This window comes from Esox lucius, chromosome 15, assembly GCF_011004845.1.
Source record: "Esox lucius isolate fEsoLuc1 chromosome 15, fEsoLuc1.pri, whole genome shotgun sequence".
Taxonomy (NCBI): Eukaryota; Metazoa; Chordata; class Actinopteri; order Esociformes; family Esocidae; genus Esox; species Esox lucius.
Genome location: NC_047583.1, coordinates 295,195 through 317,063, shown reverse-complemented (window position 1 = coordinate 317,063; position 21,869 = coordinate 295,195). Strand labels below are relative to the sequence as shown.

At 42.3% G+C, this 21,869-nt stretch overlaps 1 protein-coding gene across 6 annotated transcripts in view; it reads left to right on the top strand.

The window, feature by feature from the left end:
* Positions 1-21,869, top strand: part of kif26ba (kinesin family member 26Ba) — a 163,823-nt gene that overhangs the window by 54,308 nt on the left and 87,646 nt on the right. For 5 of the 6 annotated variants that reach the window (XM_029125599.2, XM_029125598.2, XM_029125600.2 and 2 more), the window contains 2 exons: positions 3,230-3,874; positions 15,649-15,815. In XM_029125599.2, coding sequence (XP_028981432.2) covers positions 3,230-3,874; positions 15,649-15,815 — 812 coding nt within the window. Of the gene's footprint in view, positions 1-3,229; positions 3,875-15,648; positions 15,816-16,014; positions 16,082-21,869 lie in introns of those variants that run through there. The other variant, XM_029125602.2, reaches the window with a different exon arrangement.

Genomic DNA, 21,869 nt, shown 5'->3' with positions numbered 1-21,869 from the left:
AGAAGGCAACAACTGTTGGCGCAATTATTAGAAAATGGAAGAAGTTCAAGATGACGGTCAATCTCCCTCGGTCTGGGGCTCCATGCAAGATCGCATCTCGTGGGGCATCAATGATCATGAGGAAGGTGAGGGATCAGCCCAGAACTACACGGCAGGACCTGGTCAATGACCTGAAGAGAGCTGGGACCACAGTTTCAAAGAAAACCATTAGTAACACACTACGCCGTTATGGATTAAAATCCTGCAGCGCATTCAAGGTCCCCCTGCTCAAGCCAGCGCATGTCCAGGCCCATCTGAAGTTTGCCAGCGACCATCTGGATGATCCAGAGAAGGAATGGGAGAAGGTCATGTGGTCTGATGAGACAAAATAGAGCTTTCTGGTCTAAACTCCACTCGCCGTGTTTGGAGGAAGAAGAAGGATGAGTACAACCCCAAGAACACCATCCTAACCGTGAAGCATGGAGGAAGAAACATCATTCTTTGGGGATGCTTTTCTGCAAAGGCAACAGGACAACTGCACGGTATTGAGGGGAGGATGGATGGGGCCATGTATCGCGAGATCTTGGCCAACAACCTCCTTCCCTCAGTAAAAGCATTGAAGATGGGTTGTGGCTGGGTCTTCCAGCATGACAACGACCCGAAACACACAGCCATGGCAACTAAGGAGTGGCTCCGTAAGAAGCATCTCAAGGTCCTGGAGTGGCCTTGCCAGTCTCCAGACCTGAACCCAATAGAAAATCTTTGGAGGGAGCTGAAAGTCTGTATTGCCCAGCGACAGCCCCGAAACCTGAAGTTATCTGGAGAAAGTCTGTATGGAGGAGTAGGCAAAAATCCCTGCTGCAGTGTGTGCAAACCTGGTCAAGAACTACAGGAAACATCTGATCTCTGTAATTACAAACAAAGGTTTCTGTACCAAATATTAAGTTCTGCTTTTCTGATGTATCAAATACTTATGTCATGCAATAAAATGCTAATTAATTACTTAAAATTGTGATTTTCTGGATTTCTGTTTTAGATTCCGTCACTCACAGTTGAAGAGTACCTATCAAATACTTGTTCTCCCCACTGTATACAGTAACATATATACAGTAACATACATACCAACACATACTGTATATGCAGACACATGTATACAGTAACATACATACCAACACATACTGTATATGCAGACACATGTATACAGTAACATATATACAGTAACATACATACCAACACATGCTGTATATACAGACTCATATATACAGTAACATATATACAGTAACATACATACCGGCACATTCTGTATATACAGACTAATATATACAGTAACATATATACAGTTAGGTACATACCAACACATACTGTATATGTAGACACATTTATACAGTAACATATATACCGACACATGCTGTATATACAGGCTCAGTAACATGCATACCGGCACATGCTGTATATACAGACTGATATATACAGTGACATATATACCGATTTGTACCTAACACCATCTCATCCACATGGGGTGATGTAGGCCATTATAACAACATCTCATCCACTTATTAAGGTACTTGGCTCTCCACCCACTAGTGTCCTGGGCCCTCCACTTATTAGGGTACCAGGCCCTCCATTTATTAGGGTACCAGGCCCTCCATTTCTTAGGGTACCAGGCCCTCCATTTATTAGGGTACCAAGCCCTCCACTGATATTGTCTCCCATGGCAAATATGAGCAAAATGGGCTTTATATTTTTGTATTAATTATTTTTTGAAAAAATATTCACTCTGTCACAGAAGTGAGTACACCCCTCACATTTTTGCAAATATTTGATTATATCTTTTCATGTGACAACTTTGAAGAAATGACACTTTGCTACAATGTAAAGTAGTGAGTGTACAGCTTGTATAACTGTAAATTTGCTGTCCCCTCAAAATAACTCAACACACAGCCATTAATGTCTAAACCACTGGCAACAAAAGTGAGTACACCCCTAAGTGAAAATGTCCAAATTGGGCCCAATTAGCCATTTTCCCTCCCCAGTGTCATGTGACTCATTAGTGTTACAAGGTATCAGGTGTGAATGGGGAGCAGGTGTGTCACTGGAAGTTCAACATGGCACCTCATGGCAAAGAGCTCTCTGAGGGTCTGAAAATCACTGTTGCCAGCAGTTTAGACATTAATGGCTGTGTGTTGAAAAAATTCTGAGGGGACAGCAAATTTACACTAACCTTGATTCTGTGTTAAGTGAACCATTTCTGTGTTAAATTAGAGATTTGGATCATTGTCCTGCTGTAAGATCAAACTACGGCCCAGTTTCAGCTTCCTGGGAGACACAGTCAGGGTTTGATTTAATATCTGCTGGTACTGGATGGAATCCATGATACAATGAATCCTAACAAGTTGTCCAGGGCCTTTGGAAGAAAAACAGCCCCACAACATCACAGTTTCACCACAATACTTCACAGTGGGGATGAGGTACTTGTCTGCATGGCTCTCTTTCTGTCAACGCCAAACCCGGCTCTGGTGTTTGTGTCCAAAATGCTCTATTTTGGTCTCATCTGACCATTGAATCCGTCCTGAAAGTTCCCTTACATTTGACAAACTGTAGATGCTTGAGTTTGTTGTTCGAAGACCACAAAGGCTTTTTATGGCAACTCTCCCACCTCATACTCACACCAGTGAATCAGGAATTCATGACTTACCACTTAAGTGTTACTTAAGGAACATTTGTAGGGGAATATAGTGATTTCACTAATAATAATTTATGAATAATTTCTGGAGTGGCAAAAATTTGGCGCACATGTTTCAGAGGAAAATATTTATTTCCACACAGTTATTTTTTCAAAATGTTTCTTCAATTAGTAGTTTGATTTTTTGAAAGATGAAGAGGATCTTTATCTTTCAAGCGCCCTTGCTCATATTTACCAAGGGTGCCTCCATATTAGTGGAGGGCCCAGAATAAGGATCTCTGATCCACTTGGTTAGTTCTGCATTTGTCTTTCTTCAACTGAACTAAACAATTCCAAATACTTTTCTGTTCATTCACTTGGCTGTTAGAAATGGTATTTGTCAGAACAGAGTTTCAGAGTGCTTGTATCCAGTCTGGTGGGCTATTCGCTTCTGTAGTGTCTTTTGAACATCCATCAGAATTATCCTCATCGTCTGTCAACCCTACAGTCTAATATGCTGATAGCAATCCATATTAATGACTTACTAAACATCTGGATCACTTTGTCTCTCTCCCTCTCTCTCTGTAGGATCCCTCCTTCTCTCTCCTGCTCCATGACCAGCTCCAGGTACCCAACAGCTCTCGCCGTGCGTGGAACGAGCGTGACAGTCGCTGTGATGTGTGTGCCACCCAGCTGACCCAGCTGAAGCAGGAGGCGGTCCACATGGTGCTGACCCTGGACCAGTGGGACTTGTCCCCAGGCTCTCCCCCCAGCCTGTCCACCCGAGGAGGGCCTCCACAGGGCCCCTCAGCCTCCCGGGACTGGGTGCCAGCTGCGTACCCCCTCAATCCACTCCACCCCAGCATAGCTCCCACCCCATCCAACCACAGTCAAGGTGCAGCGTCTGTGGGAGAAACAATCACCCAGGCTGCCTCTGCAGCTCCAGCCCTGGCCTCCGTGCTGCAGGCTCCATCTCCTGTACACCAGGGAGGGTATCTTCGCCATGGTTCCAAGCCCAGCTCCCTGGGGGTTGGTCTGGGGGTTGAGAAGAAGAATGGTTCCCCGGCACATGGCAATAAAGCCAGTGCTGTCCAGCCTGCCCAGCCGCCCAACAACCCTGGTAATAACGGAGTCGGTTCTGAAAGTGGAGCAGTGCTGAGTACAGCGGCCCTGCAAGCCCATCAGTACATGACCCGCTCGAACGGAGGAGGGGTCACACTCTACCCCTACCAGGTGAGCTGTGTGTGTGTTTGTGTGTGATGATGGACTGTAATCCAAGTAGATCGGGGAGAAAACCTTTTGAAGTGTGTGTCTGGACTGTGGGTTGGCTCACCGTTAATTGTAATACTTCATAAATTGTTGACTGGGGATTTAAATTATTTTTGAATGTCTACTTCAATGTGTTTACTGAGGGAGGTGGATGTGTTGAAATTAGCCTCCCTGTCCTCTGAAACCCAATGAGATTGACCCTGATATTATCCATGTGTAAGGGCTCAGACAACGTGTGCGTGTGTGTGTGCGTGTTTGTGCATTTGTGTGTCTGTTTGTGTGTGTGTGTGTGTGTATACAGCGATCAGCCATAACATTATGACCACCAGCCTAATATTGTATAGGTCCCCCTTTTGCCACCAAAACAGCCCTGACCCGTTGAGACTCCACTAGACCTCAGAAGGTGTGCTGTGCTATCTGGCACCAAGTTAGCAGCAGATCCTTTAAGTCCTGTAAGTTTCAAGGTGGGGCCTCCATAGATCGGACCTGTTTGTCCAGCACATTCCACAGATGCTCAATTGGATTGAGATCTGGGGAATTTTTGAGGTCACCTTGAACATGTTGTTCTATTCCTCAAACCATTCCTGAATATTTCTTGCTTTGTGGCAGGGTGCATTATCCTGCTGAAAGAGGCCAATGCCATCAGGAAATACTGTTGCCATGAAAGGGTGCACATGGTCTGCAACAATACTTAGGTAGGTGGTACGTTTCAAAGTAACATCCACATGAATGGCAGGACCCAAGGTTTCCCAGCAGAACATTGCCCAAAGCATCACACTGCCTCCGCTGGCTTGCCTCCTTCCCATAGTGCATCCTGGTGCTCCAGGTAAGCGATGCGCACACACCCAGCCATCCACGTGAGGTGGAAGGAAATGGGATTCATCAGACCAGACCACCTTCTTCCTTTGATCCGTGGTCCAGTTCTGATGCTCTCGTGCCCATTGTAGGCTCTAGGCTCAGCAGTGGACAGGGGTCATCATGGGCACCCTGACTGGTCTGTAGCTACGCAGCCCCATACACAACAAACTATGATGCACTGTGTGTTCTGACACCTTTCTATCAGTACCAGCATTAACTTTTTCAGCAATTTGAGCTATAGTAGTCTTTTGGTAAGGAACACACGGCCAGCCTTCTCTTCCCAAGTGCATCATTGAGCCTTGGCCGCCCATGACCCTGTCGACGGTTCACCGCTTTTCCTTCTTTGGACCACTTTTGATAGGTACTGACCACTGCAGACCGGGAACACCCCACAAGGGCTGCAGTTTTGGAGATGCTCTGACCCAGTCATCTAGCCATCACAATTCGGCCTCTTGTCAAAGTTGCTCACATCAACTTTGAGGACAGAATGTCCCACCCACTGACAGGTGCCATGATAACGAGATTATCAGTGTTATTCACTTCATCTGTCAGTGATCATACTGTTATGGCTGATGGGTGTATATGTGGGTGTGTTGTGTGTGTGTGTGTGTATATATATGTGTGTATATATGTCAATCAATTTTATTTATAAAGCCCTTTTTACATGAGCAGATGTCACAAAGGGTTTTCACAAAACACCTGGCCTTAAACCCCAAGGAGCAAACAACAGTAGTGTTGAATTTTTGTGGCTAGGAAAAACTCCCTAAGAATGCCAACATTTTGGAAGACCAGTCCTCTTCTGGCTGTGCCAGGTGAAGATATTAAGATTATAATAGTAATAATTAATAAATGCATGTGGGCCTAGTCTATAGTCTATTTAAATCTAGTCCAGGTCGGAAGCATGACCAGATGTACAAGGACAGGGACAACACAGGGGAGGGGGTGGTGCCAGCACAGTGGCAGCTGAAATCGTCAGGCATCGTCTCGATCTGCAACACAACCAGGAGGACTCTGGACAGGGAGAGCAACGGGTCCCCCAAGCAAGGTAATCCGCAGATGTGGGCTAGGACCTCATGCCCTCATAAGTTCAAAACATGAGGAGACTACTCCCCCAGCAAAATAATATATCAGCGTAAGAGGCACCTGGACAGGGCCCAACAAGCAGGAAAGCAATCCACCCACATTGCCAAGCATCAACCAAAGGGACACCCACCAACCCCAACCATCCAGAATGAGGGCCGAGTATTGCCAGCAGAGTACAGCCCAAATGCACAAGTGAGACAACAACAAGACAGTGACTCCGCCCCCAAGTGGCATTGGAGGGAGGGCATCCCAGTGGCGATGAGAGCCCACCTGGAAAGACAGCAAGGGTGGACAGTATCAAGCCTTCTGGTCACCTTCACGCCCCCGGGCCAGGCTACACCTAATTATAAACCGTGCTGTAAAGATGAGTCTTTAGTAGACACTTGAAAGTTTGCACTGAGTTTGCATTTCTAACCTTAATTGGCAGATCATTCCACAGTAGTGGAGCACTAATTGAAGTTTATTTATTGATTTGTCAGGGTAACCGGAAAGAAGAGCATTGCAGTAATCTATTCTAGAAGTAACAAAAGCATGGATTAGTTTTTCTGCGTCCGTTTTTGATGAAAGGTTTCTGATTTTTGCAATGTTTCCAAGATGAAAATAAGCAACTCTTGAGACATATTTTATATGTTCATCAATGGAGTGGTCAGGGTCAAGTGTGTATGTGTGTGTGTGTATGTGTTTGTGTGTGTATGTGCTTTGAGGATGTGCAATCTCGTTAACTGTTAATGTGTAATAATTCATACCCTGGTAATGGGGGAATGATGAGTGTGTTGTTAATGTGTTATAATTCATACCCTGGTAATGGGGGAATGATGAGTGTGTTGTTAATGTGTTATAATTCATACCCTGGTAATGGGGGAATGATGAGTGTGTTGTTAATGTGTAATAATTCTTACCCTGGAAATGGGGGACTGAGGAGGACTTCAGAAAGGTGTCCTGAGCCTTCATCCCTCCATCCTCCTCTTTTCTTCCCTCTCCCTGTCTTTCACTCCTTTTATTTCCTTGTCTCACTTTCTCTCTCTCTCCTGTCTCTCTCCATTCTTCCTCCTGTCTCTCTCTCTCCTGTCTCTCTCTCTCTCCTGTCTCTCTCTCTCCTGTCTCTCTCCTGTCTCTCTCTCTCTCCTGTCTCTCTCCCGTCTCCCTCCGTTCTTCCTCCTGTCTCTTCCTCTCCTGTCGAATAGTCATCCCTGTGTGGTAGTCATTTGGGCTTGGTTGTCCTGGGGCGTGGTAGTCATTTGAGTTTGGTTGTCCTGGGGCGTGGTAGTCATTTGGGCTTGGTTGACCTGGGGCCTGTAATGGGATTAAATAATACTACCATATTAAATTGCTTTATGTAACTATGTTATTTGTCACCTCATCTTTGTGTGGAACATTGATTATTCTTGTAATAAATGACCCTTTGAGTGCTAATCTCTTTTATTTGGCAAAGAAAAGTGTCTTGGAAGCGGAGGCAGAGAACTTTGAAAAAAAATTATCTGGGAACTTTTTGTGCCCCTGGCAAAGAATTGTGTCCACTTAAAACTGCTTATAACACAAGAACTCAAACAAACAATGACATTAACGTACGTTATATGTTTTTAAGAGCATGATACTTCAGAACTCGCTAGTGTAGATTAGCATGGTGAAGATAATATTTACATATTCTTGTAACATAAATCCCTTACTCACACATTTAAATACATATATTTCATTAAAGCTTAATTAGACTTCATGCCCCATACAGTACAGTGTGACATTCCTTATTCTTCGGGGACCTCCTGTTGCTGGAGATCTCATCTTTTTTTCTGTTTGAGGTTGTGTTCTGTGTAGTTTTTTAAGTGTATAAGTGTATTTTTATCCAAATTATTTGAGTGAAGTTATAAGGTTCAGGTCCTCCACACACTGACACGCGTCATATTAGAGAGGTGGGGCAGTAGTCGCATGGGGAGCAATCCTTTTTTTTTCTCCTGATTGTTGTCCTACAATTAAATTAGAGATTCCAGTCTATAATTACATCCTAGATTCCAGTCTATAATTAAATCAGAGATTCCAGTCTATAGTTAAATCAGAGATTCAAGTCTATAATTAATTCAGAGATTCCAGTCTATAGTTAAATCAGAGATTTAAGTCTATAATTAAATCAGAGATTCCAGTCTATAGTTAAATCAGAGATTCAAGTCTATAATTAAATCAGAGATTCCAGTCTATAGTTAAATCAGAGATTTAAGTCTATAATTAAATCAGAGATTCCAGTCTATAGTTAAATCAGAGATTCAAGTCTATAATTAAATCAGAGATTCCAGTCTATAGTTAAATCAGAGATTCCAGTCTATAGTTAAATCAGAGATTCCAGTCTATAATTAAATCAGAGATTCCAATCTATAGGGAACATAAGCACACCCATGGTACACTAATAAGCCATCCCAGTGAATGTGTGTGTTTACATGTGTATCACAGGCAGCCGCCCTGACCGTCGGTCCCCCCCGGCCAGTTTGTGTGTGTGTGTGTGCTCAGATCAGCATGTCTCCCCTCTCCTCTGCAATAACACAGAGGGGCTTTAACAGCCCTGTTCTAGGAGCAGGAGAGGAGAGAGGCAATGGAGATTCATCACCATGTGAAGTTCACCAGCAGGTCACATAACCTCCAGACATACACACCGCTGCTGTGTGTGTGTGTGTGTGTGTGTGTGTGTGTGCGCGTGCTGGGGGGGGGTGGCTGTGATTGTGTGTGTGTCTATGTGTGTGTCTGTGTGCGCGTGCTGGCATGGGGGGGGCTGTGTGTGTGTATGTGTCTATATGTGTGTGTGTGTGTGTGCGTGCTGGCGGGGGGGGGCTGTGTGTGTGTGTCTATATGTGTGTGTGTGTGCGTCCTGGCGGGGGGGGAGGCTGTGTGTGTGTGTGTGTCGGTGTGTGTCTGTGTGTGTGTGTGCGTGCTGGCGGGGGGTGGGCTGTGTGTCTGTGTGTGTGTCTGTTTGTGTGTGTGCGTGCTGGCGGGGGGGGTGTTGGGGGTGGCTGTGTGTGTCTGTGTGTGTGTGTGTGTGCGTGCTGGCGGGAGGGGGGGGGGGGTTGGGGGTGGCTGTGTGTGTGTGTGTGTGGGCATGTGCAGGTGCATGTGTTTCTGTCTCTGTCTCCGTGTGTGGGTGTAAAACGAGGGGTGAGGTGGAAAAGGTAGCTTCGTATATATATGATTGCCCATATCAGGGGATGACATGAGTGCTGATACAACAATATGAGGGAGCCTTCTGAAGGAGCCTTCTGGCACAAATGGCTGCCTAGTTTAATCCATAAAGGTGGAGGAGGTATACCCAATACAGTGTCAAGCACAGTCAGAAACCAATACCAATCACTAGATGATTTAGTCCTGTGGTTCCTTACCAGGAAAACTAGCACCTTGGGGGTGCTTGTCCTATCCAGAGGAGAAAAGACTCATATATTCTCATAGAGACTCATATAGACTCATATATACTCATACAGACTCATATAGACTCATAGAGACTCATATAGACTCATATATACTCATATAGACTCATATATACTCATATATACTCATATAGACTTGTATATACTCATACAAACTCATATAGACAAATATAGACTCATATAGACTCATATATACTCATATAGACTTGTATATACTCATACAAACTCATATAAACAAATACATACTCATATAGACTCATATATATACTCATCGAGGCTCATATATACTCTTATAGACTCATATACACTGGATATAAAAAGGCTACACACCCCTGTAAAAATGCCAGGTTTTTGTGAGGTAAAAGAATGAGACAAATGTAAATATAGTCAGAACTTTTTCCACTTTTAATGTGACCTACAGTATAATGTGAACAATTCAATTGAAAAACAAATCTTGGAGGGGGAAAAATAAACTGGTTGCGTAAGTGTGCACACTCTCTTATAAATGAGGATGTGGCTGTGTTGAGAATTTACCAATCACATTCAAACTCATGTTAAATAGAAGTCATTACACACCTGCCATCATTTAAAGTGGCTCTGATTAATCACAAATAAAGTTCAGCTGTTCTTGTAGGATTTTCCAGACATTTTCTTAGTTGCATCTCAGAGCAAAAGCCATGGTCCGCAAAGAGCTTCTAGAGCATCAGAAGGATCTCATTGTTGAAAGATATCAGTCAGGAGAAGGGTACAAAAGAATTTCCAAAGCATTAGATATACCATGGTACACAGTGATGACAGTCATGGTCAAGTGGAGAAAATATGGCACAACAGAGACATTACCAAGAACTGGACGTCCCTCCAAAATTGATTAAAAGATGAGACGAAAACTGGTCAGGGAGGCTTCCAAGAGGCCTACAACAACATTTAAGGAACTGCAGGAATTTCTGGCAAGTACTGGCTGTGTGCTACATGGGACAAACTCCCGTATTCATCATATGAATGGGCTGTGGGGTAGGGTGGCAGTTGTTCACGTTATAGGTCACATTAAAGGTGTAAAAAGTTCTGACGTTATTTATCTTTGTCTCATTCTTTTATATCACAAGAACCTGTCATTTTAACAGGGGTGTGTAAATTTTTATATCCACTGTACATATTTACTCATATAGCCTCATATAGACTTGGATAAACTCATATGCACTCATATAGACTCATATTGATTCATATATACTAATATAGACTCATAAACTCATATAAACTTATATAGAATGTAGGTCAATAGGCATACTGGTAAAATGGTAAAATCAGGGGTACTTCAGGGGTAGTCTGTGCAAAGCTACATTTGGTTGGTGGTACTGCAACTGCAAACAGTTTGGAAACACTGAGGTAAATGTTTAGATTTAGTCTCCACCCTCCTAAATGGAAACCCTGTGCAGATGGCAGGCGAGTATTTGGGCCGAATGATTCCTCCACTGAAATGTGAAAGATTCCATGACCTGCCAAATCAGCATCCCAGAACCAAGTTCCTCATCACATCACTCCAATGTCATTTATGTAATGCTTGTCTCTCCACATTAAAGGCCAACATGTAATGTTTTCTAAATGTGACTGACTGTAAGTGAGGTGGATCAGAGAATCGACTTAATCAGTGGTTCCCAACTCCAGTCCTTGAGAAATCCCAACAGTACACATTTTTATTGTTGCCCCAACCAACCACACCTGATTAAACTTGTCAACTAATTATCAGGACCTTACTGAGTTGAATTGGGTTTGCTTGTCCGAGGCCACTACAAACATGTGTTCTTTTGGGGGAGTTTGGAACCACTCCACTAAATGAATGAAATGTCAAATGTAAAGTCATCTCCACTTCCATGTTGCTAATGACGCCAGGACTGTGCAAACTCTGGTTGTCTGAGATTCTTGTCTGAGATTCTATGATGTTGACCTTCCATTTCTCATTTCTATCTCTCCAATGATTACAAAGTGAACACAGTCTTTTATGCCCCCGCACATCCCCTCCAATATCTGTCTGTCCTCTAATCACATACATGTATTCTATATCCTAATCTTACATGGCCTAATAGTGTCCCCTCTTAAGTTTCTTGGCTCCACAGCTTATCAGGTTGTGTGGGGCCACTCAGTAGTAGATACCAATGCTTGCAATACGGCACCTCATATAGCCAACCTATGGTCCATGGGTCTATTCATAGAGTCTATGACAGTCACATGGAAAACTCCTATCAGGAGGCATGGACAGGATGTGTGGAGCCCATCGGCAATGGGGCATCACATTTCCTACCTAGTGTCCTTCGTACAGGGATTGTTAATACTCTAATGCATTGTGTCAAGCTTAATTCAGTTACTTTTCATGCCCAATATCTATCAGTCCCCCCTTCACACATGTAACATATAATTATTACATGTTGATATAACTAGCAAAAAGAAAAGTACAATCCAATTCCTAATTAACTGAAAAGGTCCAAACACTTCTGTTAAAAAACAATAAAGAAAAATAATAAAAAGGATTATCTGGCCTTTGAGACTTTATAATTCCTTAAATCAAATAAAAAAAGATGCAATGGACACAGCTTGCCCTGAAACATAGCACTGTATGGCATTGCAGTCGTAGTGAACATCGTGATAGATAGTCCCAGGCCACTATCAGTCTAACCCGTGTCCAACAGAAACAGACCTAACATAACATTAATGAAATGCATAATTAATTCCCAATAAACTCTTTAAATAATCAGAATCCCCCCTTGTCCATATCATGAGTCATGCATCAACATCATACTAACAACCCAACATATCCTGAACGTAACACAACACTCATTCCTTGAAAAGGAATATGTCACTATTAAACATATCAGGATAATTGTTGTAACTATTAAGCAACTTCACAAAAAAACAAGTATCAATGACCAGTGTTTGGGTAGTGATCATATGTAGTCCTCTACCTGTTTTGTGAGGAATGAACATACACACATAAGAAATCCAAATCCAATTTAGGAAAACTATTGATTGTTGGGAATGAAGCTGGATTCCCATCAAATGTCCTGTAGTTCTAGTCTTCAGTCTTCTCTGTCTTGTTTTAGTGATGTAAATTTCCAATATCAGTTATTGCAGTCAGTGTGATGTGGACCCAGCAAATTGCCTGGTTGTATTAACAAGTCAGTGTAGGTGTATAATGGAACAGTGAGTTTCCAAAACTTCACTAATTCAAGATTAACACCACAACAGTGTCTTCCACTGTGATGGGACCATGTGACCCTTCCAGTCATCTGGCCTGTGGTTCTCTGACCTGTAGTATGTGGAGTCCCTCAGGACTCTCCTCTCATCTTGCTTTTGATGGTTCATCTAGAAATGCAGTGTGAAGCCAAGTGATCTGACCCTGGCATCATTCTGCCATGTGAATGATCAGGAGGATTTGGAACAGATTCGACCCATGTGGATTATAGAAATCCTTCTTGAACATGTTGCTGGTACTGACACTCTCAGTTGTCGGTGTCCAGTCAGTGACGTGCTGTATCATCAGAAAAGGGGTTGTGATGTCCTGATCTGTTGAAAGTATAACTGCAAAACAACAATTTGTGTGGTTGTCTATCACCAGCATTCTCCCCGGACATGTCACCCAGTGAGCATGTTTGGGATGCTCTGGATTGGTGAATACGACAGTGTGTTCCAGGTCCTGCCAATATCCAGCAACTTCGCGCAGCCATTGAAGAGGAGTGGACCAACATTCCACAGGCCACAATCAACAACCTGATCAACTCTATGCAAAGGAGATGTGTTGCACTGTGTGAGGCAAATGGTGGTCACACCAGATACTGACTGGTTTACTGATATTTTAGAGTGGCCTTTTATTATGGCCAGCCTAAAGCACACATGCTGTCTAATCAGCATCTTGATATGCCACACCTGTGAGGTGGAAGGAGAAGTGGTCACTAACACAGATTCAGACGGATTTGTGAACAATATTTGATAGAAATAGGCATTTTGTGTACATAGAGAAAGTCTTAGATCATTGAGTTCAGCTCATGATGAATGGGGGCAAAAACAAAAGTGTTGCGTTTATAATTTTGTTCAGTTTATAACTTCCAACCATAACTGATTTCATCTAATCTTACTAAAATATCTGTCAAATTATGTACGCATTTCTTGGTCTCTAGTATCTCTCTCCCTCTCTGTCCTCCCCCCTCTCTTTTTCCACCTCCCTCCCTCTCTCTATCCTTCTCCCCTTACCTCCCCCTCCCCCACTCTCTTTCTCCCCCTCCCCCTCTCTCTCTCCCTTTCTCCCCCTCCCCCTCCCCCTCCCCCCCTCTCCCTTTCTCCCCCTCCCCCTCTCTCTCTCTCTTTCTCCCCCTCCCCCCCTCTCTCTCTTTCTCCCCCTCCCCCTCTCTCTCTCCCTTTCTCCCCCTCTCTCTATCTCTCTCTCTTTCTCCCCCTCCCCCTCTCTCTCTCTCTCCCTTTCTCCCCCTCTCTCTTTCTCCCCCTCCCCCTCTCTCTCTCCCTTTCTCCCCCTCCCCCTCTCTCTCTCCCTTTCTCCCCCTCTCTCACTCTCTCCGTGTCTGAACATTGTCCAGAAACAGGAAATAGTTAAGTGGTGTGGTGGAGTATCTCTTAGATAATGTCTGTTACCCCCGGGGCTTAAAAAACGGTCAGGACCACACAGACTCACACACACACATACACATAGACTCAAACACTTCTGTCTGTGTGCAGCCGTGTCAGTGAGTATGTGTCTGTGCTCACGCCGTTCTGTGTGCAGCCGTGTCAGTGAGTATGTGCCTGTGCTCACGCCGTTCTGTGTGCCTTATTAATGCCTTTCTGTCTGGCATAGAGCTTGCTAGAGGAAGCCAAGTGAACAGAGGGCCAAAGTACAGTTTATATGGGGGATTCAGTGAGTTTTAGACCTGAAGGACATCTTAACCAGATCACATCTTTCAGGATAATGGAGGGATGGAAATGTAGAAAAAGAAAAATGATAAAAGAGGAGAGAAAAATAGTGAAACATGAAGAGAGACAGGGAGAGAGAGAGAGAGAGAGAGAGAGAGAGAGAACAGGATTATGCATCTCTATCAAGTGATCAGTAATAAGCTGTTATCTGAGTCATAATGCAGCCATGAATTTGAATCCAACCATTCCCTGGCAGAATGCTGGAGGCTCAAGGGCATAGAAGAACACAGCTATGTCTGTGTGTCTGGCTGGATGAAGGACATTGTTAAGGTTAACTTGAACACAATGAAGAGAAACAATCAATTCTCTATCACATGTATCTAAGAGTCAGAGGGAGACAGAGGGATGAGATGTAGACAGAAGATAGAAAGATAAGAAAGAGAGAGAGAAGGAGGTGGAGAGATAGAGAAAGAGAGGGAGGATAGAGAAAACAAGATGAAGGGAAAGAGAGAGGGAGAGATAGAGAGATGGAGGGAAAGAGAGATGGAGGGAAAAACAGATGGAGGGAGAGAGGGAGAAGGAGGTCTAGAGAGAGGGAGGGATGGAGAGAGGGAGAGGGAGGTTCAGGGAGAGGAGGGTTCAGGGAGAGGGAGGTTCAGGGAGAGGGGGGTTCAGGGAGAGGATGGTTCAGGGAGAGGAGGGTTCAGGGAGAGGGAGGTTCAGGGAGAGGGAGGTTCAGGGAGAGGGGGGTTCAGGGAGAGGGGGGTTCAGGGAGAGGGAGGTTCAGGGAGAGGAGGGTTCAGGGAGAGGAGGGTTCAGGGAGAGGGAGGTTCAGGGAGAGGGGGGTTCAGGGAAAGGGAGGTTCAGGGAGAGGGAGGTTCAGGGAGAGGGTGGTCTGTTCCAGTGCTGGTCTGTGATACTGAGAGGACAGATGGTAGAGGGTCTGACCGGTCCTGTCTTCCTCTTGTCTTACATGTCTGCTGCTATTAGAATCTGTTCTGTTGTCTCCTTAAACAGGGAGGGTTGGTGTCTCCATGCCTCTATGCAAATGTTTTATTAAATTGGGCTTTATTAACATGGTAAATATTTGTTTTATTGACGAAGAAAGTGGAAAATACAATGTATAAACAATAATTAACTAAATTAAAAAGATCAACTGATGAACTTTCTATGATACAGTTGTTGGGTCAGTTGTGTTGCTGACCTGGTACTCTGTGGGATCTGTTTTTGAGTCTGACCAGTTCAAAAACAGATAACTAATTTAGGAAGCTTTTTCTTCTTTTTAGGTGAGGGCTTAGTTATTACACGTTTGAATTTTTTTACTTTAGGCAGTCGTGAAATGTAAGAGCTCTTTGTTTGTGTTTATATTCACAATTTTGCATTTCATCCATTTGTTTCTGTATGCCACTTTTCAAGTCACAGAACACTTTAATTCCTTTCATATGTGGTATTATTTTTGTATAACAACTATGTGTGTGTGTGTGTGTGTGTGTGTGTGTATAGATCTCCCAGATGATATCAGACACGTGTAGAGAGAGCTTGACCGAAGCAGCTCTGAACCGCTACAATACTGATCGCCCTGCCCACTCACCCTCCCAGGCCACGCCCACTCAGCAGGTTACCATGGCAGCACCAACCACCACCTCTGCCGCTGCGTCCTTCTTTGCCAGGTAAGATTAACCAGATGACTTCACAGATTTATTAAAATAAATAGAAAATAAATCCCAACAAACACAAGCCTCTATGTGGACTGAGGACCATTCTTGCCAAGCCCTTCTGAATGTTATTGCACTGTTTGCTCAACCAGGAAGTAGGTTGGAACAAAAGGCATTGGAGGGTAGCATTCCTCTGGTTGACTACTACAGCTGGGCTCACAGGCTTCTAACCCAGCACAAGGAGTCACTAGACCAATGGACCATCCATTCAAACCAGGAATGTATGTCAATTTGCACTATCCTTTCCGAAACACACAGATTTATTGACCTAGGCCTGAAGAGTGCTTATTTCATCTGCAGTCTCCCAAAACTAGTCTGTGAAACTGTGAGGAAAGAGGAGTGTGTGTGTGTATGTGTTTTTATTTATTTATGTGTGTGTATGTTTGTGTATATTTGTTTATATGTGTTTGTGTCCATACAACAAGTTCTACATTAAGTAGCATAATCAATTATAGAAACACTGAGAATGACAGTACATCAATAATACATAAAGCTTTCTGGTACAGTTGTCAGGGACTCCAGGAGATACATGAATAACTAACGTTGAAACATCAGTGTCTGTCTCTCTGTGACAGTTATTAAGACATCCAGGCCAACATTACCATCATGCTGTCTCCAGAACGCACAATTTTCTGCTGATCCGTGGATTTTTCTTCTTTGAAAGAGCAATGGACTGGACCTCAGGGATTGTTTTCTAACCTTTTTTAAATTGTGGCACACCTTTAGGGATGACCAGCCATCATTTACCTGTTTAATCTGGGGATAATGACCCCTCTGACCCATACATAAAATAATCTATTTAAAAATGTGAATTTCATTGACCTGTTCCAGATTTTCCTTAGTTAATTACTCATTATTATTAATTTCTGTGTCAATTTTTTTGCCAAATAAAAAGCCAATAATTTTTAAACGTTCAAGCGTTCTAACCCTCTCAGAAGTCAAGATGGGCAGAGGATCACCAATTCCCCCAATGCTGCGGCGAAAAATAGTGGAGCAATATCAGAAAGGAGTTTCTCAGAGAAAAATTGCAAAGAGTTTGAAGTTATCATCATCTACAGTACATAATATCATCCAAAGATTCAAAGAATCTGGAACAATCTCTGTGCGTAAGGGTCAAGGCCGGAAAACCATACTGGATGCCTGTTATCTTCGGGCCCTCAGACAGCACTGCATCACATACAGGAATGATACTGTAACCCTTGGTAGCCTATGGGGATTTCACTACTTGGACATTTTGGGTCCTAGATTCATTTCTGTAACAGATACAACCTATTATGATGTATCCTGGTAATAACAACCCCTCTGGCTACAATAAAAACACATAAAAACAGACTTCTGGGTCACAATTTATAAAATTCATCTGTTTGAAAGACAAAAAAATTGTTTTCGGAAAACATTTCTGCCATTCAGCATCAAGATTTTTTTTTGAAAGCATTATGAGGTTTTGTGTCAATGGTATTTCCTCATACTTTCATGCCTTTACTATCAAATTACACTGTAATTGGGTTGAAAATAATGACATAATTAAATAATAGAAGGTAAAAAATATAGGCACCCCCAAAAAATGTGGTTCTTCTACCAAGAAATAAAACATTATGAAATAAATAAGATTGAATGTATAGCACTTCTTTTTGCATGTAATGGCTCAAAACGGCCAACAGGTGGCAGCACTAGATCGCTAGTTACGTTTGGACTTATATATTTTTTATAAACTCAGAAAAATTACCACCTTCTTCCCAAAAACTCAAGAACACCCCCATACTATGTGGACTAAATATTTATTTTTATATCATATTTATAATACAAACGATGTATTGTGGTTCAAAACATCATATATAGTGATGTACACCCTTGTAATCTCTATTCTTGTCTACACATTAGCCTTTCTAAGATGCATGGTCAATGTCTTTGCCTGGTGAAAAGTTCTCATAGCAACCCAAACTATACAACTATACAACCCATATTATACACGGACAACCCAAATTATACACGCTTCACGAAAGTGGCTACAAATAATATACCATTGGAATCGGACGATTATGGCGAATCTATTTTTCGAAATATTTATGCAAATGAGCACTGTCCGCGGTTCCGCGGATGTCGACTTTGGATGGGTAATGGAAATCACAACATGGGCTCAGGAATACTTCCAGAAAACATTGTCGGTGAACACAATCCACCGTGCCATTCGCCGTTGCCGGCTAAAACTCTATAGGTCAAAATAGAAGCCGTATCTAAACAAGATCCAGAAGCGCAGTCTTTTTCTCTGGGCCAAGGGTCATTTAAAATGGACCGTGGCAAAGTGGAAAAGTGTTCTATGGTCAGACAAATCAACATTTGAAGTTCATTTTGGAAAACTGGGACGCCATGTCATCCGGACTAAAGAGGACAAGGATAACCCAAGTGGTTATCAGCGCTCAGTTCAGAAGCCTGCATCTCTGATGGTATGGGGTTGCATGAGTGCGTGTGGCATGGGCAGCCTACACATCTGGAAAGGTACCATCAATGCTGACAGTTATATCCAAGTTCTAGAACAACATATGCTCCCATCCAGATGTCGTCTCTTTCATGGAAGACCTTGCATTTTCCAACATGACAATGCCAGAACACACACTGCATCAATTACAATGTCATGGCTGCATAGAAGAAGGATCCGGGTACTGAAATGGCCAGCCTGCAGTCCAGATCTTTCACCCATAGAAAACATTTGGCGCATCATAAAGAAGAAGGTGCGACAAAGAAGACCTAAGACAGTTAAGCAACTAGAAGCCTGTATTAGACAAGATTGGGACAACATTCCTATTTATAAACTTGAGCAACTTGTCTCCTCAGTCCCCAGACGTTTGCAGTCTGTTATAAAAAGAAGAGGGAATGCCACAGTTTTTTTGAGATGTGTTGATGCCATGAAATTTAAAATCAACTTATTTTTCCCTTAAAGTGATACATTTTCTCAGTTTAAACATTTGATATGTCATCTATGTTGTATTCTGAATAAAATATTGAAATTTGAAACTTCCACATCATTGCATTCTGTTTTTATTCACAATTGAACAGTGTCCCAACCTTTTTGGAATCGGGTTTGTAGATGAGCCAAATCAGGGTCGCTTGTTCAAATGGTTCTCAGAGTCAATGTAAAAGAATCCAAATGACTTGCTTGTGACGCATACTTCTGAAACGATCCACATGTGAGAGAATACTTCTGAAACGATCCACATGTGAGAGCATACTTCTGAAACGATCCACATGTAACAACAGCATACTTCTGAAACGATCCACATGTGAGAGCATACTTCTGAAACGATCCACATGTGAGAGCATACTTCTGAAACGATCCACATGTAACAACAGCATACTTCTGAAACGATCCACATGTGAGAGCATACTTCTGAAACGATCCACATGTAACAACAGCATACTTCTGAAACGATCCACATGTGAGAGCATACTTCTGAAACGATCCACATGTGAGAGCATACTTCTGAAACGATCCACATGTAACAACAGCATACTTCTGAAACGATCCACATGTAACAACATGCCTGTTTAAACCTGTGTAACACATGAGTTCTTGAACATCATGACATAACAACAAGAAATAATACACAGGGTTGACAACAGCTATTATTGTTCATGATGGACAAAAGGAAAAGCAAGTAAGTAAGCAACAGGTCACTGAGTAACAAGTAAGGTAATGTTCACGAAGGACAAAAGGCTGGCTTCTGTGACTGGACAGTATTCAGCAACAAATGACAGTAGTTGGGGGGAAGATTTTGTTTGTTAAAGGAATTAGGGTTATTCTATATGTTGCCTTCTAAGAAATAACTTAATTTGAACTGATTATGTTCAATAATAAAAGTTTAATTGTTTTTGCTATGATGATAGACACCAAATCATGAATCTGTAGTTGCATTATGTCATCATGAAATCATTGAAATTAATGTATGTATTAATGTTTGTTATTGGGCCATTCAACAGTTTGCTAGACATATTCATGTTCATTAACACATGCACACCAATCATAATTTGCATCAATTAAAATGTGGATTGCAATATATTAATGTATTGATTGATGTTTTTTAACATGTCCTTTATTAGTTACCTATTCGTTTGGTAACATGTTTATTGACACAACCACACACAGTTCATTATTGGTAGATGCATTAATGAACTATTAGTTTACACTATGTTATAATGTATTAGTACATTTTTATTGATATGTGTTCCAACAGTTAACTAATAATTAGTTAATATGTGTATTAACACATGCACACATAATCAAGGCTTTATAGATGCATTAATAAGTCATCAATCCATGTCAATTAATGCATTTAATAATGATTATTACTGTATCCTTATTGTAAAGTGTTACCGGATTAGGTTATGTTCACACAGGGTGTTCATCAGAAATGTGAGTTTCTCAGGATACACAGTTGAAAACAACTATTTTACTGTAATATTTTATACAGCACCTGTGTCCTGCCTTGTACCTGCAATGTCATGTTGGTATTTCACTCTGTGTGAAATTGTGTTTCATAGTTTGTTTCATCATGTTTCATTGTGTTTCATCATGTTTCATCGCTCTTCTAACACTGACCTCATCCCAAACAACCAATCTATGAACCCTGACCTCATCCCAAACTACCAATCTTACCACTACCACAACGTTATCGTTGAGCCAGACAGCTCAGACTGGATCTAAGGATTTAACAGTTCAGATCACTGGTCTTTGTAGTTTAACCCCAAACCTCTGATCGGTAGTTCTTAATCTAGATGTCTTTGACTGGTATCAAGTCCTCTTTGTTGTCTCCATGCTGACGCAGTTAGAGAAGCCAGGAAGGAGAATAGGAGGGAGAGAAAAAGGCATAAAATGGGGAGGAGAGAGGGAGGGGAAGACAGATATATAGGGACCCAAGATGTATTTTAAAGTAAATGTTTTTCGTTTGTTTCAAACATTCTTGAAGATCTAAACCTCAACTGGAGTTGTGTATGTTGAGGAGGCTAAGCTCCCTGGAATGACATTGGATGATCAGTTATAATGGTCTTAGTCAGTTATGATGGTCAGTTATCATGGTCAGTTATAATGATTAGTCATCTTGGTCTGTTATGATGTTCAGTCATCATGGTCAGTTATAATGGTCAGTTGTCATGGTCAGTAATAATGGTCAGTTGTCTTGGTATGTTATGATGTTCAGTTATCATGGTCAGTTATCCCGGTCAGTTGTCTTGGTCAGTTATAATGGTCAGATATCTTAGTCAGTTATAATGGTCAGTTATCTTGATCAGTTATCATGATCAATTATATAAAGTTTGACAAGTCAAGCTGCATGATCTACATACAGAACAAGCACGGTCGACTTCCTGGTTGTGTGTCAACTTTTTTTTCTAGTTACTATGACATATATGACTGTAATGATTGTACAATCAAATAACATGCAGCTCAGTTACCCATAAATTCCCTGCAAGAAATGCCACCAGGAGTCCTTTCACAGTTTACAAGTCTATAATCTTGTCCCCAGGCTAAATCTGTCCCCAGGCTAAATCTGTCCCCAGGCTAAATCTGTCCCCAGGCTACTGGATGCATGTATATGACAGTCTTATTCCAACACACAGTATTATTCCAACATAGAGTCTTATTCCAACATACACTCTTTTTCCAAAACAGAATATTACTCTAAAACACACTCATATTCCAACAAATACCCTTATTCCAACAAACTCTTTTGCATATACGTGGTATAGGCCTCTGCTTAATGACAGCATATAAGTCAGAGGTGTCAAACCGGTTCCACGGAGGGCCGTGTGTCTGCAGGTTTTTGCTCTCTCCTTGTACTTGATTGGTTAATTAGGTCACTGATTGGTTAGTTTCTACCCTCACCTGGTTGTGTAGGTATGAACTAGGAACCAATTTATAGGAAAAACCAAAAACCTGCAGACACTCGGCCCTTTGTGGAACCGGTTCGACACCTGTGATATAAGTGGTAAAGCCACTCTACTTTATGACAGCATATA